This window comes from Hydra viridissima, unplaced genomic scaffold, assembly GCF_058129835.1.
Source record: "Hydra viridissima isolate aposymbiotic clone 2 unplaced genomic scaffold, HvirCarnegie_v1 scaffold_3, whole genome shotgun sequence".
Lineage (NCBI taxonomy): Eukaryota > Metazoa > Cnidaria > Hydrozoa > Anthoathecata > Hydridae > Hydra > Hydra viridissima.
In genome coordinates, this window is record NW_028324302.1 from 6,086,113 (window position 1) to 6,102,567 (window position 16,455).

The 16,455-nt window shown below is 32.0% G+C and overlaps 1 protein-coding gene across 1 annotated transcript in view; it reads right to left on the reverse strand.

The window, feature by feature from the left end:
* Window positions 1–234: 234 nt before the first annotated feature.
* Window positions 235–16,455, reverse strand: part of LOC149890745 (uncharacterized) — a 32,150-nt gene continuing 15,929 nt past the window's right edge. Inside the window, exons 5-10 of the mRNA XM_090081960.1 lie at window positions 15,665–15,799; window positions 7,461–7,546; window positions 2,810–2,891; window positions 2,201–2,226; window positions 1,120–1,228; window positions 235–1,039 (exon numbers count right to left, since the gene is read on the reverse strand). Of these exons, the coding sequence (XP_089938086.1) occupies window positions 979–1,039; window positions 1,120–1,228; window positions 2,201–2,226; window positions 2,810–2,891; window positions 7,461–7,546; window positions 15,665–15,799 (499 nt within the window). The 3' untranslated portion in view covers window positions 235–978. The remainder of the gene's footprint in view (window positions 1,040–1,119; window positions 1,229–2,200; window positions 2,227–2,809; window positions 2,892–7,460; window positions 7,547–15,664; window positions 15,800–16,455) is intronic.

The following is a 16,455-nucleotide window of genomic DNA, read 5'->3' on the forward strand; positions in this document are numbered from 1 at the left end:
ACACACCTAAGTTTAATGGTGAAAAATGATGGTCAAAAATAATAGCTGAAAAAAAACTAACGAGCAAAAAATCTAAATAGCTACACTCTGATGATGATTTTTGAGCATGTATATAATACCCAGCAAACACATAACGTTGAAACAACGTTGAAACAACGTTGAAATAACGTTCACCGACGTTGATCAACGTTGTTTCAACGTTATGTGCTTGCTGGGTTGTTGAAAACGGTTTGTGTAAATGTTCCCAAATTCATCAATATATACTATTATTATTAACAATTTTTGTAACAATTATGTTGTCAAAAATGTTCTTGATTTGGATTAAAGCAACAGAGACAATCCAAGAAGGTCAAGATAAAGTAGGAAATTCATTAATAATTTTACTTTAAGCAATAACATTCTAATTTTTCTCCTTAAATTGAAAGTAATTAATAACGAAGGAAAACTTGAGCTAATCAAGAAAAATGTAGATCAGTTTAGATTCATCACCCCAAAAATGCTTTAAAAGAGTTCCAAAATTATCTGCAGCAAATTTTGTCTTGACCTGTTTCACTATTTCAAGTTGATAAAGCAATTCTTCATTTCACGAGCATTAAAGATAAGTTATCAAAAACGTCAGTTGTCCCTTGACCTTGCAGAAACTCCTGTTTGAAAGTTCCTCAGGTCTATTTTTTCATTATATTTACAGATTAAGTTTTTGGAGAGCCGAAACAGAGCCTTTTTTTTTTCATTCTTATAATACTGAGGCAGATTGATCTTCCCCTCCCCTAGTGAAACCCAGCTACTTGATCAGGATAAAAAAAATCTGAATATAATATGTAGGATTGAATATTTAGCAAATACATATCTCTAACTCTTTATTATTCAAACTTCTTTGAGAGATTCAGGTAAAAAATAGCTAAAAAAACTGAAAAACATCATTGCACTGCCTAAAAATAGAAATGCCAGATCTTGTTGAATGTATAAAAGTTGACTAGCCTATGGTGAAGCAGCTGATCCAAGTAATCTAGCCATTACACATGCTCCTACTCCTTTTGATCTAAAAGTAATAAGATAACTATTATAATTGTGAAAAGGTCATCAAAATATTAAGATATCTAAAATACTTTGGTTTTTTACCGTATGTTTGTTGGAATAAATGCAGCAGACCAAGTATAAATGGCATTAAAAGACAAAGTTAACCAAAACTTTCCTACAATACCCATTGTCACCCGTATCCAAAAAATATCTAAATAAATGTAATATTGTGAGAAGGGGGGGGGGGGGGGGAGAACTAATTTAGAAAACAACGACTAGGAAAATATGTACACATTGAAACTTATTTATCCAGCTAGCTAAATAAATGAAGTATATCGTAACAAAAAACCAACAAGTTGAAAGAGAGTTTTTAAGAACGGTTTTAAGTAGAGTTTTTAGAGAGAGAGAATTTTTGAGGCTAATGAGTTTTTAGATAAATTATTGAACAAAAGAGAAAAAGAAATTTTTGATAAACAGAAAAAGTAAAGAGTTAAACAGAAGATACAAGTAAAAATGATTAAAGAAAGTAAACAGAAATTTTAGCCGTTTCTAATAAAGAAAAAGAAGAAGAGATTTATTTAAAGAAAAAGAATAAAAGAGGAATAATTGATAAAAAAAAGTATTTGAAACAACAAAGAGAGTAAGAAAATGTTATTTGAAATTTTGTTAACGTAATGAATAAAAAAGTGCTAACCACCATTCATTGGCGCCGAGTTCACGGGGCAACAGGGGCAGTGCCCCCCCCCTCAGAAATTTATACTAATAATATATAATCACGGATTATTACGGGGGAGAATAGATGCTTTCGCCCTCATGGTAATCCGTGATAATATATTATTAATATAAATTTCCAAGGGGACCACTGCTCCTGTAGCCCCCGTGGACTCGGTGCTTATGCCACCATTACACATTAACTCAATCTTATACTGAGAATCCTTGAATATAAAAATTTAGTGAGGACGGACAACATAGCCTTAACACTTTTACAATTAACTCTTGTCCTTTCCTTACCATCCAATCCCCAGACCCTAAACCTCAACTCCAACATCTGCAATCCATTCATTTGACACTAGAGCCCATACCTCCTTTATCCATATGTAATCCTCAACAAAAGAAATAGAACGTAAGTAAAAAGACCGCCCTCACAATATATTTAAAAAATGTGTAGTTAGAAGTTAAAAACTTTTTGAGCTGCAATATGAAGAATCTCTGAAATTAGTTTTTAAATTTGATGAAAATATTATTTTTTCAATTTTGCCACATACATGGGGTACATTTGGGCATAATTTTGGGTTATTTAGTATATTTGATATTGTAGAAAATTAAACATGAACTAACTGAGTTCTGTGGCTAATTTTGGTAAAGGCACATTGATGTAGAGTGGACAATTGCATGCCAATCGGTGTGTGAAGAATGCAGGATAAATTACTGAATGTGGTAGAAGAGAGAGTGGCGTAATGGACGAGGAAGTAACATGCTACTGGCCCCCAAGGTTTATAAAATGTGGGGTCCCGCAAGTTGCGAAGCTAAAAATATGAACACAGAAAAACTTATTACTGATTTTGCCAATACAAATGCACAAAAAAAAACTCTTTTTTTTAGAGACTTTCAAATATTGCATTAGTTTTTGTAGTAAAGCATAGAAGACTAATTTTCATTTTTACTTAACAAATAGCATTTGTACCTTTAGAAGGAGCATTTTAAACAATTAAACCTCCATAAGTAATCATTTAGGCTAGAGTAAATTAACAAACCGAAAAAGTTTAGTGACAATTTCTTATTAAATAGTTACCTTCTAAGTTTTCTGCTTTCAGAAGATTCGTGTAACTTGTTTAAATAGAGGAAACAGTTTAAAGTTTTGCCAACATCAATGTCTAAAATGAAATGGGTCCTCATAAAATTTTTCATACGGGCCACCAATAGCTTTGTGACACTACTTAGAAGAATTCGGGTTATCAGTTACAACTGATAGAAGAAAATCGACATTGTCAAAGACAAACTTGTCCACAGGATAAATGGATTTTTAAAAACCATTTTGCTCCAAAAATGGATGCGATTAGAAATTAAGAGACCACGCAGTCATGATACTCCCAAAACCATTTTCAGAGGGCATAATGAAATAGATGCTTAAAGGCTTAATAAACTCTAAACTCAGTAGCAGCATCAGGTAAGTGCAGTGAAACCATTCCTTCTGACAATATGTATAAATTTAATACTTTTTGTATGAAAGCATGGCCATCCAAAACAAGAATATTAAAGCTTTTGCTTGCACCAGTAGATGAAATTAAACTGTTTAATCCAAGAGATGAACAAATCTGTCAGGATTCATCTATTTAAATTGCATTCTACATAAGCACCAAGAGATGTGCCATCCATCAGTTCTACCTTCCTACTTTCAAAAAATGAGCATGGTAGGCATGAACCACTCACTTGCAGAACTGTTTTTTTACTTAAACCTTGCTATTTCCTTTTGTAAAGATAATTTTAGACAAAGATTAATGAACTAGGGCTGTGTCATAAATAGACAAACTAAATTATAAAGAAAAAAAAAATTATTTTAAAGGTTTCATTTAAATATTTCAAATTATTTTGGTATTACTTTATTTAGAATAAAAGTTTAAACAAAGCACATGAAACATAACAAAAGAACAACTTAACGAAACAACTTAAACAAAACACATGAAAACTATTTATTTCTTGTAAAATATGACCTTAAACAAAATAATGTATCATTTCATCACTTAATGATGTTCTAGGTTTTTTAATGAATTAGCCAGCTGCACAATCAATATCAACAGATAAAAGTGGAAAAGAAGATAAAGGTGAACTTAACTTACTAAGCCTTTTGGTGTATTATTTGAAGCTTAAAACAATGCAAACTCTTTTTTAATAAATGTAAAATATTGTGAATACAACTTTTAGCAGGTGAATTAAAAACAGTTTCGGATAAATACTCATAAAGCTCATCAATCTTTTCAAAGGTTTATTGAAATTTTTGACAGATCCTTTTTTTCAATGAATTCAAAATTATTTTCACTCTTCAAAATGATTTTTCAACGAGAAATAGTTTCAATTTCAATTACCTTAAAACAATTCACTAAATCCTTGATATGATCATATTCTGATTTAATGAGTATTATTTCTCTGAAAGATAGATCTTTGAAAATAGAATTCTAAATAAATTTTTATCTACATATATCTTTAAAAGATTTTGACCAAAGAGCTCTATCAAATAGGATTTTACTTTTTTGAAATGTTCAAAAAGCATCTTTTTTGATCCATATTTTTTTTTTAGTTTTGTGCAGATTTTTGTACAACCTATTTCAACACTTTTCTCTAGCTAAAGAATTAGAATAAGATCAACAATTCCTGCAACAAAAACCTATGATGGATCGATCTTTGTTGTAAAACAAGCTAAAAATAATATCTAACTACTCTTTTTCTCCACAAATTCTTAATTTTGATATTTTCGATTAAGTTTACTATTCAATGTCTTGCCCTAGGCGGGAAATATTAGAGTAGTAGCTGTCATTTTCTTGGTTCATTCTTCCGAACTTTTTAACTTGCTGAGGTCCATTCAACCGGGAAGTCTTTACAGTTTTACTTACTGTTTAGGATTTTGGTTTGTCTTTCAGCTTCCGAAATTGAAGTCGGATAAGAATTCATGTCTGAATTGAATCCAGATTCCATGGAATCATTTAGTTTTTTTTAAACCAATTAACTGCTCTTTGCCAAAGATAGTCAATTTCTGTCGTTTTCGACACAACGGAAACAGATACATATCTATTTTCTGAATAAAGTCTTGTTCTTTTGCTGGCTCATTTTAAAAAAACTTTCTTTTTTTTTAAAAAAAAACAAGTTTTAATTTATTTGAATAAACTCACTTTATAAATTAATATTAAGATTATCCTAATATAAACAAATTATCATACAAATGACACATGTTATTTTGACAAATTTGTCTGAGTTTTAACATATTTGTTAATCTCTTGTTCTTAGCCTCTAAATAGATAAAATATCAAAATTAGTAATCAGTGGAGAAAAAGAGAAATTAAATTCATAAATAGATTTCAAATTTCATATAAATCTATTTCGCTGCTCAAAAGATATAACCATTTCAAGTTTAAAACCCCCTCATTTTTTTAACCTTTCACAATTTCAGAAAAAGCGTCTAAATATTTCTAATATCTAATAGGTTTCTATCTCATGTTAACTTACTGGAAAGAGTTGTCAAATAACTTTAAAAAATTTAAAAAGTAAAAATAGCTTCAACTAAAAACCTTTAAAAAAGAACAGTGAGCATCTGGTTTCTGAAGAGCTCCCTCTGTAGAATGCTCTTCGTAAAACCACTAAAATATTCATAGCCAGCAAGACCCAGTTTACTATTGAAATTTTCTTTTTTACTTACTCAACCTACTCATAGGCCATCTTTTTGAGATTGACTAAAAGCCAAAAAGCATGTTTTCCGTTACAAGAATATAGTCCACATGTTCATTCTACTTGAAACCTCTAGGACAATAATTAGTGGTAGTATAACATAATTTGTTATACCCCGTCACACCCAAAATGGTAGTGTTGTTAAAAACACGTCTTCACAAATATATACATTAGAGAGCTCTCTTAAATTTCGAAAGGATGAAAATAAGATCAGCTTTGATGCAAAAGAATATGTACCTCTTAAAAATGATCATTAGAGGCAAGGAAAATAATTTTGAATGAAGTTGTAAGGCTAATTTGAGGCTGTTGTTGTTTTTTTTTTTAAGTTCCCAGTTTATTGTAGTAGCTTATCACACCCCAGTTTCCCCTAAATAGAAAATACAATTTATAAAGAATGATTTGTACTACCAAAAAAGTGAAAAGAAGCAACACACTTCACACCAATCTGAGGCACCAATATTATCAAAAATGTCATAAAATGATAAGTAGGTGTAATATATATTATGCCAGTATTACTCCAGCAGTAGCAAAGTACTTTTTAATAAACAACAGCAAATAATTTTTATATGCATAAAGTATAGTTCCATGATGTGCTCACTTTTTTTTTAACAAATACAAATTTAGACATTTTTCTCAAGAATAAGATTGTTAACAGAACCATGGATGTATAAGAGATAAACGTGCTACTTATTGTTTTACATCAAAGAGGCCGCAGAAATCAGCGAGCCATGCGAGTTTCCGATCAACTCTAAATTTTCACCCGTCAACAAAAAATCTATCAAAATGGCTGCCGACAGATTTAAAAGAGAAACTCTTATCACGTAATATTGTTTTAAACTTTTAAAACATTTTTTTTAATAAGACAGTTTAGGATAAAGTAACTACTTTACGCGTTGACAATAATTAAACAGATTTTATCATTTTTTCAAGATAAACATTTGTAAATTTGGGAACTTTTTTTGTATAAGCAAAGTCTGTCAATGATAAAATAGAGCTGTAAGAATAATTTCAAAACGAATAAAAAAGTTATAGCGAAACATAAAAAAGCTTAAATGAAATTTTTTGTCAAGATCTGATTTTATTCGATTCCTTGGTCCTTCATTCACCAGTCTTAATTTTGCTTATTTTTTTAGTATTTATTCCGATATATCGCCCTTTTTTGCCTCGACTAACCTAAAAGCTCCATAATTCCACTATGAGTTGTTTTTCAGTAAGTATATTTTCTGATGGGCTTTATTACAATTTATTTGATAATGCATCATAAAAAGCACATAATAACCCATTAGTTTTTGTCAAATAAAATTTAGTTTATTTATAGCTGGTAAATCATATTATGTTAACATTAAATACTTAGTTATTCTTGCAGTTTGCCATAAATTGACTTTGCTATAGTGTCTGATGGAGCAAGCCCAAATAAAAAGTTCTGTAATATACATTAACTGGAATACTTCAACAATTTCATTGTTCACTAAACATGGAACCATTGTGCTCCAGGTAGCTACAAAAGTAGTTATTATTTAGTAGTAGTTATTTTTTATAATTTATTATATCTCAAGTTATACATGTACTAAAATAGTCAAGTAAGTTATCTTAATTTCTTTTCATCATACGAGTTATTTCTTAAATTATTAAGAATGTCTATCTATATAAAATTAAGCTTAAAACTTGGTTCTATTGCTGTTATCTTTAATAAGTAACAAACATTTTCGATGAATCCAACAGACTTTTAGAGAATTAAATTTCAATTGTTTAAAACAATAGATTTTTAACAATGCGCAACGCGAGCATGGTTTACAAAAAAACAATAACGTTGCGCTTCTATCTCTTAACCGTCCGTGACAGAACTCAATTTAGAGCGAATTGTTAAAAATTTATCCACCACTCTACAATCAATACATTTATATCAGAAGAAATGTTTCACTAAGCATTCACAATCAAGTTGACAAATCGGCATCTATGTATATATACTTCTATGAATAAACTATAATACTTTTGAAAGTTTTTACCTTTGCGTAAGGGAATAAGACCTAAAGTAATTATGCTTAATCCACTTATTGAAGTTGATAACAACATAGTTTTCCTCTTACCAAGCCTAAACAAAATATATTAATGATTTAGTTTTTTAACTATTTAGTATAACTATATACAGTGGCCCTTAACAAAGTTAAGAAATATATCAAGGAAAACTGTATGCAGATCCTTTAAGAACTTTATTTAGAAGTCACAAATCTGTTGAAATTAAAATCTGCTTGCCTAAGATTTTTAAACCAATTTTAAAAAACGAATTTTGCTAACTAGATCATTTGCTAACACTTATGGTTTTAAATTAAAAGAACTTTTTATAACTTTATAAAATACTTTTTTAAACTTACTAAATGGTTAATTTTTATCATATAAAGATATTCAAAATTTTGACGAAAAATTGAAAAGTAATAACTACAAAATTAATTAAAATTTGATTATTGAAAACGAGTTTAATATAAATATAAACAGACTTTAAAAAAATATCTAATAAAATTTTTAAAGCACGAAGAACCTAGACTAAAGATTAGTGCCCATGTGGAAAAAAAGTTACATTAAAATAAAGCTTCAGTAGTTTGCTATCGCAGAAAAGAGTATTGAACAAAGAAGATCTTAACAAAACCTCAAGTTTTGACATTTCAAACAGCATATATTTGTCGTGAATAAAGTCTTCAAGACGTAATTGAAGGTGTGTGAAGGCGTGTTTGAAGGTGTGGTTGTGTGAAGGCGTGTTTGAAGGTGTTAATATTTTTAGGTGTTAAGGTATTTAATTGTTAATGCATAAAATGTGTGAAAATGACGCGATTGTAAAAGTGTATAAAAAGAGTGTGTATTTTGTAAAATAATTGATTCGCAGTCAGATGTAAAATATATTATCAAGTTCAAAAAGTGACTCTTTAGTGTCTCAGGGAAAGTATAAATAATTCCCCACACTATTTGGTGGCGACTACTGCCAGGACGAACGAAACCTACGAGTTAGCGAAGAATGGACCAAGAGCAAATTTACCTGAGAGAAATCAACATGATAAGAATAAACATTAAAGGCATAGAACGCAACACGATTAATGGTGACAAATCAAGCATAATCTTAGCGCTGGACAAAATAACAAATTTATTGGGAAGATTTGAAATGGCAAAGGATGAGCTGACCAGAAAAATGCTCGACGACGGCGAAAACATCGATTCGGTAGAAGAATGGCTTTCGAAACCAGTAATGGAAGTAGAAGCAGTGATTGAAATCAAAAACAAAATGGTGGACAAGTTGGATTCGATAAACAAAAACGAATGCGTCAGAAAATTCGAGTATGAAAAACAAATCATGCAACAGCAGTTAACGATTCAAAAAGAAGCAGAACAAGCCTCATTGAGAAAACTTCAAAGCGAAGAAGAATGGCATCTAAAGAAACAAAAAATGAAAGAAACATTGCGTAAATCACTTGGAAACGAAAACGAAGCTACTCAGCAATCCGTCAAGCTACAAAAGTACACAATCACAAAATTTAATGGCGATTATAAAGACTGGTTACGATTTTGGAATCAATTCACGGTAGAAGTCGACAACTCAAACATATCAAACATCAGCAAACTCAATTACTTACTGGAACTCGTCGAAGGAAAGCCCAGAGAGGACATACTTGGTTTACCACATTCGTTGGAGGGATACGATGAAGCTAAACGCATACTACAAGAAACTTACGGAAAAGATATTTGGGTTCACAAAGCATTGATTAAAGACTTAGAAGGATTGACGGCTATACACAGCACGCACAAAATCAAAGAAGTTCACGACTTTTACAACAAGCTTGCGAGAACTGTACGAACATTGAAAACTATGCAGAAACTTCAAACGGCTCAATCATTCGTGTATTCATTGATGGATAAACTTGGACCAGTTCGTGAAATACTCACACAAAACGATGATGGATGGGAAGAATGGGGACTGGAGCAACTTGTCAAAAAGTTGCAAAAGTACATTGAAAGGAATCCGTTGAACTCAGCTTTTAACCCAAGCGACGAACAAACAAAGGGCGATAAAAAGAACACAAACGTGCAGTCAAGGTCCTATGAACATCTAAGCACTACATTTAAACAGTACAATGGCGGTCTTTATGACAAAGAAATCATGGCAACTAGTGGTAAGCATGGATGTATCTACTGTGGGTTACAAAATCACAAAAGCGAGGATTGTACAAAAGTGCTAACTGTTGCAAGACGCAATGAGATTTTAACGAGCAAAAGATTATGTTACAACTGCGTTGGTTACGGACACTCGGCGGCAAATTGTAAATCAAGAGGATGCAGAAAGTGCAGCAAAAAACATCACACGTCCATTTGTCAAGATGGGAACGCAACGATGGATGGTAAAATGGAAAATAAAAAAGAAACCATGGGAGTGGTGCTAAATGCAAGTACAACTATTCACCCGACAGTGATTGCAAAAGTAATGTTGAAAGCAAGGATAATGTTGGATACGGGTGCTGGAAGTTCCTATATATGTACAAACTTGATTACGAAACTAAAGCTGAAACCTACACGAAAGGAATATAAAAGTATTGAACAGCTCTATGGAACGGTGGGCAAGCGTGTGGAAATCTATAACGTTACGATAGAATCAACAACGATACCGGAATTTCGAATTAAGGTTGAATGCACCAACGCAGAAAAAGAAACACTCACCTTTTTACCCAATCCGATGATTAAGGATGTTAAGAAGCATTTTGCAAGACTAAGGAGACTGAAATTTAGCGATAATGAAGGGAGTGACGAACTTCAACCTGTTCACATTATACTCGGTGCTGCTGATTATCAACGTATAAAAACCACGGAACCGGTAGTTCTCGGAAAAAATCCGGATAAAGATCCAGGAGCAGAATTAACTATGTTGGGATGGACTCTTTCTGGGAGACAAACACAATTGAGTTCTGGTATTGAGAAAAGTTTCTTATTGAACACTGGTCGTGATGAGTTTGAGCAAATGTGTAGTTTAGAAGTACTTGGATTGTCAGGCACAAACAGTGAGTCAATGTTCCACCAAGACTTCAGCGAAAAACTGCATCAAACCGACAAAGGTTACTATGAAACCAGAATGCCGTGGAAAAAGGGTATTGTTCAACTGCCAAACAACAGAAATCTGGCTCTTAAAAGATTGGGAAGTGTAACAACTCGATTGAAAAAACTTAAAAAACTAGAACAGTATAATGATATAATGATGGAACAAATCAATGAGGGAATATTGGAAATGGCACCAGAAAAACCTACGGGAGAAATTATTCACTACGTTCCTCATCAAGCAGCAATCAAAGAAAATGCTGAGTCAACGAAAATGAGAATAGTTTATGACTGTTCAGCTAGGAAAGACGCTCAATCACCTTCATTAAATGACTGTCTAGAAGTGGGACCATCGCTGCAACCTTTGATATTTGACATACTCATACGAAATCGGATGAATAAACTCTGCGTGTTAGCTGACGTGAAGAAGGCGTTTCTACAAATTAGAATACACGAAATGGATAGAGACGCACAACGCTTAATTTGGTATAAGGACTTAAAGAAAATGGAATTAACGGAGTTACGATTTACAAGGGTAATTTTTGGTTCAAGTTCAAGTCCTTACATTCTTGGCGCCACGATTAAAAAGCATATACCAAAATACAAGGACATTTATCCAAAAACGGTGCTTGCTTTGAAAGAAGATACTTATGTCGATGATATACAGGCAGGTGGAGAAACAGAAGAAGAACTTATCAGGTTTAAAAATGAATCAACGCAAATCTTAATGGAAGCTGGGTTCCAGCTGCACAAATGGCATAGCAACGTCAGCAATCTGGAAAGCGACGCTGAGGCTAAATTAACAAAAATACTTGGGATTCCTTGGAACAAAGAATCGGATCAACTATCGATTGACTATACGGCATGCATCACTATCGGAAATAAAGGAGCAATAACAAAAAGGAAAATGCTATCAGCTCTCAACAGTGTCTTTGACATATTGGGATTTAGTGCACCTGTATTAATCACTGGAAAATTACTATACAGTTGAATATGCTTGTTAAAACTCGGTTGGGATCAACAAATTCCAAATGAACTTTTAGAAGAATGGAAAACCTGGATCAAGGCAATAAACATCAAGAGAACTATTTCAATTCCGCGGAGTGTCGTGTCTGGAAGAATCATTGAAATGGAGCTCCATGGATTTTCAGACGCAAGTAAATCAGCAGTATGTGCATGCGTCTACGTTGCAGTGAGTCATCAATATTCAAAAACAAGCAAATTACTTGTAGCAGCGCACACCTTGAGCAAGTTAATGAATCATGTTAGGAAGACATTAACCAAGTATAATGTCATTGAAGTATATCATTGGGTTGACAGTACTGCGGTACTTTACTGGTTAAAAGAAAGGGGCAGTTGGTCACAGTTTGTCAGGAACCGAGTTCAGCAGATCTTATTGAATGGAGAAGTAAAATGGCTATATGTCCCAACAAAAGAAAACCCAAGTGATCTTGGAACAAGAGGAGTGAGTCCTGAGAAATTATCAAGCTTGTGGCTAAATGGACCTATATGGTTGAAACACAAGGAAAATTGGCCAATCCAACCAGAAATAATCGAAGCGCCGAATGCATCATGTGAAACTATTAGTGTGAAAGAGAACGTCGGTATGGCAACTGAAGAAATAAAGGGACATAATATATTTAAAGAAATATTGAGTAAACACAAGTATTGGAAGATCATAAGAATATCATCCTTTATAAAAAGGTTTATATACAATTGTCGAAATGAAGTAAAAATAACAGGACCGCTAAAAGCTGAGGAGATGATGAAAGCGGAGTTAATGAACATGAAGTTACTACAAGAATCTGTTGCAATAAAGTCCGATGTGGAACTTAAACAGGATGAGAAACAGCTTTGGAGATGTCACAGAAAAGTCTCTGGGTATAATCCGATATTTGTACCAAAAGGATTCCAACTAACTCTAAGAATTATTGAGCATCATCACGCAAAAACGCTACACGGGGGAGTAGGAGATACAATGAGTAGCATAAGAGAAAGATTTTGGATACCGAATTTGAGAGTTGCCGTAAAAAAGGTCATTCGTGAATCTAATCTATGTAAAAGATATAGAGTGAAGCCGCTTTTACCGCCAACGAGAGCAATGTTGCCACGCTTTAGAACTGAAGATATTGATTTAATAACAAGGGGCGATTGTGCACTCCGGAGAGTCAAGTTTGTGAAAACTTGTAAGAATCACTTAAGGAAAAGATGGATGAACGAGTACGTGCACGCAATGGAAGAACGACAACAAGCAAAGGAAAAGAGAGGTAATGCAAAACTCCCAGGTGTCGGAAGCATGGTTCTCATTAAAGACGATGTGAAGGATAAGGCACTTCTCAACATCGGTCGAATTGAAAACAACATTAAAGGGAAAGATGGAGTTATTCGTGGCTTTAAAATACGACTGGGAAATGGTTATGTAATTGAACGACCAATTCAGTTGGTGTGTGACTTGGAAATGAGTTGTGGGGCAGAAAGCGAAATCAAATCGGACGAGAATTTGGAAACCAGAGCCGAAGAGGATACCTTGAAAAGAGAAACGAGACTGGCGAAATTGGATGCAAGACAAAAGATCAATTACATCATGGAAGACGAGATGGAAGATAGCTGATTAAAGCCGAAGTCTCAGCTTTAATCGGGGGAGGGTTTCGTGAATAAAGTCTTCAAGACGTAATTGAAGGTGTGTGAAGGCGTGTTTGAAGGTGTGGTTGTGTGAAGGCGTGTTTGAAGGTGTTAATATTTTTAGGTGTTAAGGTATTTAATTGTTAATGCATAAAATGTGTGAAAATGACGCGATTGTAAAAGTGTATAAAAAGAGTGTGTATTTTGTAAAATAATTGATTCGCAGTCAGATGTAAAATATATTATCAAGTTCAAAAAGTGACTCTTTAGTGTCTCAGGGAAAGTATAAATAATTCCCCACATATTCTCTCATGTTATGTGGTACCTGCAAAATAAAATTAATAAGCATAATAACGAAATTAAAAATAAAAAAATGCCAATAATGCAAAACTATAACTGGATGTTATTAACCAAAGAAGCTCGAATAAAAAATGATTTATTCAAAAGGAATATTAGTCAATAAATTCAAATTTTTATAAGAAAATTTGAATATCTTTCAGGTTAATACTGAAATGTTTTCAAATGGCTTGGAGAAAATTACTAATCAGGTTAGATCAAACATAGAAAAAAAAGCTGTTTCTACAAATCACAAAGAACAAGAATGAGAAAAATCTTGCGCTTGTTCTCTGTGATGTACAGAATCCCGTCGAAACTTTTATTTTTGTAACAGATTTTAAATTAATTTTGATACTAAATGTTTTGCAGACAGCCCCTTTAAAAAATCTCTATCCATAAAGAACAATCATTCGGAGGATTAGATAGCCACGAGGAAGAGAATACGTGTGAGGCAAATTGTAATTTTGATGTTTCTTCACAAGACTTAAACAACATATATCCAGATTTGTTAACACATGGTGATTTTTGGAAGTGTTATGACAGGGACAACTAGAAAATATCTTATTTGAAAGCATTTTGTCTATTTTTTGCTACTAATTTAATAATAAATGTGTTTTAAATATTTAAAAAAGTAATTCTAGCTGCTTTGAGGAAAAAAAAGAGAAGTGCGTAAGCACAATGAATTTTTCACTCTTTAAGGAACCAGATGATATGTTGGTTACAGCTCATCTTATTTTGGGTAAAGGCTCTCTTATGATACTACTTTTAATACAAGGATTCTTCAGTCATATTTTCTAGAGCAATTGATGATGCTGCCAAATGATGTTTTTGGACTCAAAAGGTTTTTACAAAATTGTATAAATACCTGCAACTTTCGAAAAATATTTCTCAAGGCACTTACATCTATCTTATCAATCTTATTTATCTCAAGGCACTTACATCTACTGTACCTATCTTAAAATACTCATCATTATTGAACACTTAGAACAATCTATTCAAGAATTTAAGTAAGTTTATAGATTAGGGCCAGTATTTGAATTGGTTGGAGAGTCAATCCATGAAGAATTTCTACAGCATTGCTCACGATATTAACTAAACTGATCACCGTTGAGCCAAATCGAGAGCATCTAATCAAATTTATTGAATTTAGCTCCAGACATTTATGATAACTTTGCTTTTTATTTATTTTTTGCTTTGCTTGTTTAATTTTTTAAAAACAGGTTTAGCTTTAGTCTTTTTTGTATTTGATAATTTAATATTTTTAAGCAAATATTTTAGTTCTCCTAAATTCATCAAAAACATCACTTCAAGTGCATTTAAATTATGCAGAATTGTATGACGCCACTGCTTTTTCTATGTTTACAATTATTTCAAAAAGTTTGGCAGGGAGATAAAGTACTTTTTAACTGATAACAGCATTCTAACTTGAAAAAAATTGTCATGCTTCACCTTTACCTTGTACCAGATGAAAATTTTTCTTTGAACTAAAAATAAAATAAAGCTAAAATAAAAGTTGTTTAAAAACCTAGGACCAGCCGCAAGGCTTTTAACTTCAACGGATTTGTAACCTTTACATAAAGTTCTTAAAGGATCTGAGAACATTTTGCTTTTGACATTTTCACTGATTTTGAATTTGTTGAGTATATATACACAGTAACCTGTGCACATATACTAAACTAACTCAATAGACATTCTTAAAATAAAATACAGCGAATCAACAAAAGATAACATTTAAACTAATCAATTTAAGTATTTTCTCTATTCATCGCACATATTAGGAGTGAAATCAAGAGTTAAATAGGAAACACGATAAACGAGTTTAAAAGAAAACACGATATCAGGTATTTCTTTGTAAAGGAGACCAACAAATGCAAACAATTTTAATAATATTTTTGGAAAAATAAGTCATTGTAGAAAAGTATAAAAACATGACATAAATATACCACATTCTTATTGATAATATGAATAATTATAAATATGCGGTATCTATATGAATAATTATAAATATGCGGTATTTCATATTGTATTTTTTCTATTTTTTGTGATTTTTACAAAAATATGTAGTATTTTAGCATCTGTTCCTAAAAGTGTTCAATATTAGCTGTTCGTTCTTTTTACAAAAAAGTTAGTTACATAAACTTAACTGCAATTATTTCATAATCATTCAAAAAGTTACACCTACTTGTTGCAAAAATAAATCACTAGCATAGTTGCTGGCAAACCAACAATGCTCACTATAGCAAAATCTCTGTATAGGTTTAAACTAATATTGTCTGATAATAGAAATAATCCATTATACACAAATTCAATAATGAACCTGAAATAAAATATGTTATTATTTCTTTTAGTAAAAAACTAGAAATAATGCAAGACTTTTACTTCCGACAAAAAAATAAAAGTTAAATAACTGGTAACTTTTAATGTTTAAGTATAAAAAATTTGTTAGTGTAATTGAAATGCACGGAAGCAATCGTATAAAGTGGAGGAAAGAATTGATGTTACGTAGCTTCCTTGCGTTTATGGCTTTTAATAAGAAATTTTTGGAAGTATAGTTTGAACAAAGGCGAGGTATTTTTTTAAAGTATAATCGAACGCAAAACTTTTGTTGAGAAGCGTTTTCGAAAGAAGAGAAGGTGTAGAACTAAAACGTTGTGTTCGCTAGGAGAAAGCTTCAGTTAGTTATTAACAAAAAAAATACAGTTTATTGCAACTATTAATTACTCACCTTGAAGCCTAAAAAATAAAACTTGATTTACATCAAAGAAGTAATGCAAAAAGGAGAAATTTGAAAATAACTGAAAAAGTGACTTTTCTAATTCAAGCAATAAATATTGCAATAACAAAAATCATTAGGAAAGGGTTGCTTAGGACGGAACAATGCACAAATCGGAAACATATTATGTGAGTTTGGTGCAACATTATATGCAAAAAGTCATTTAAATATTTTTCACAATTAAACATGTAAACGAATGT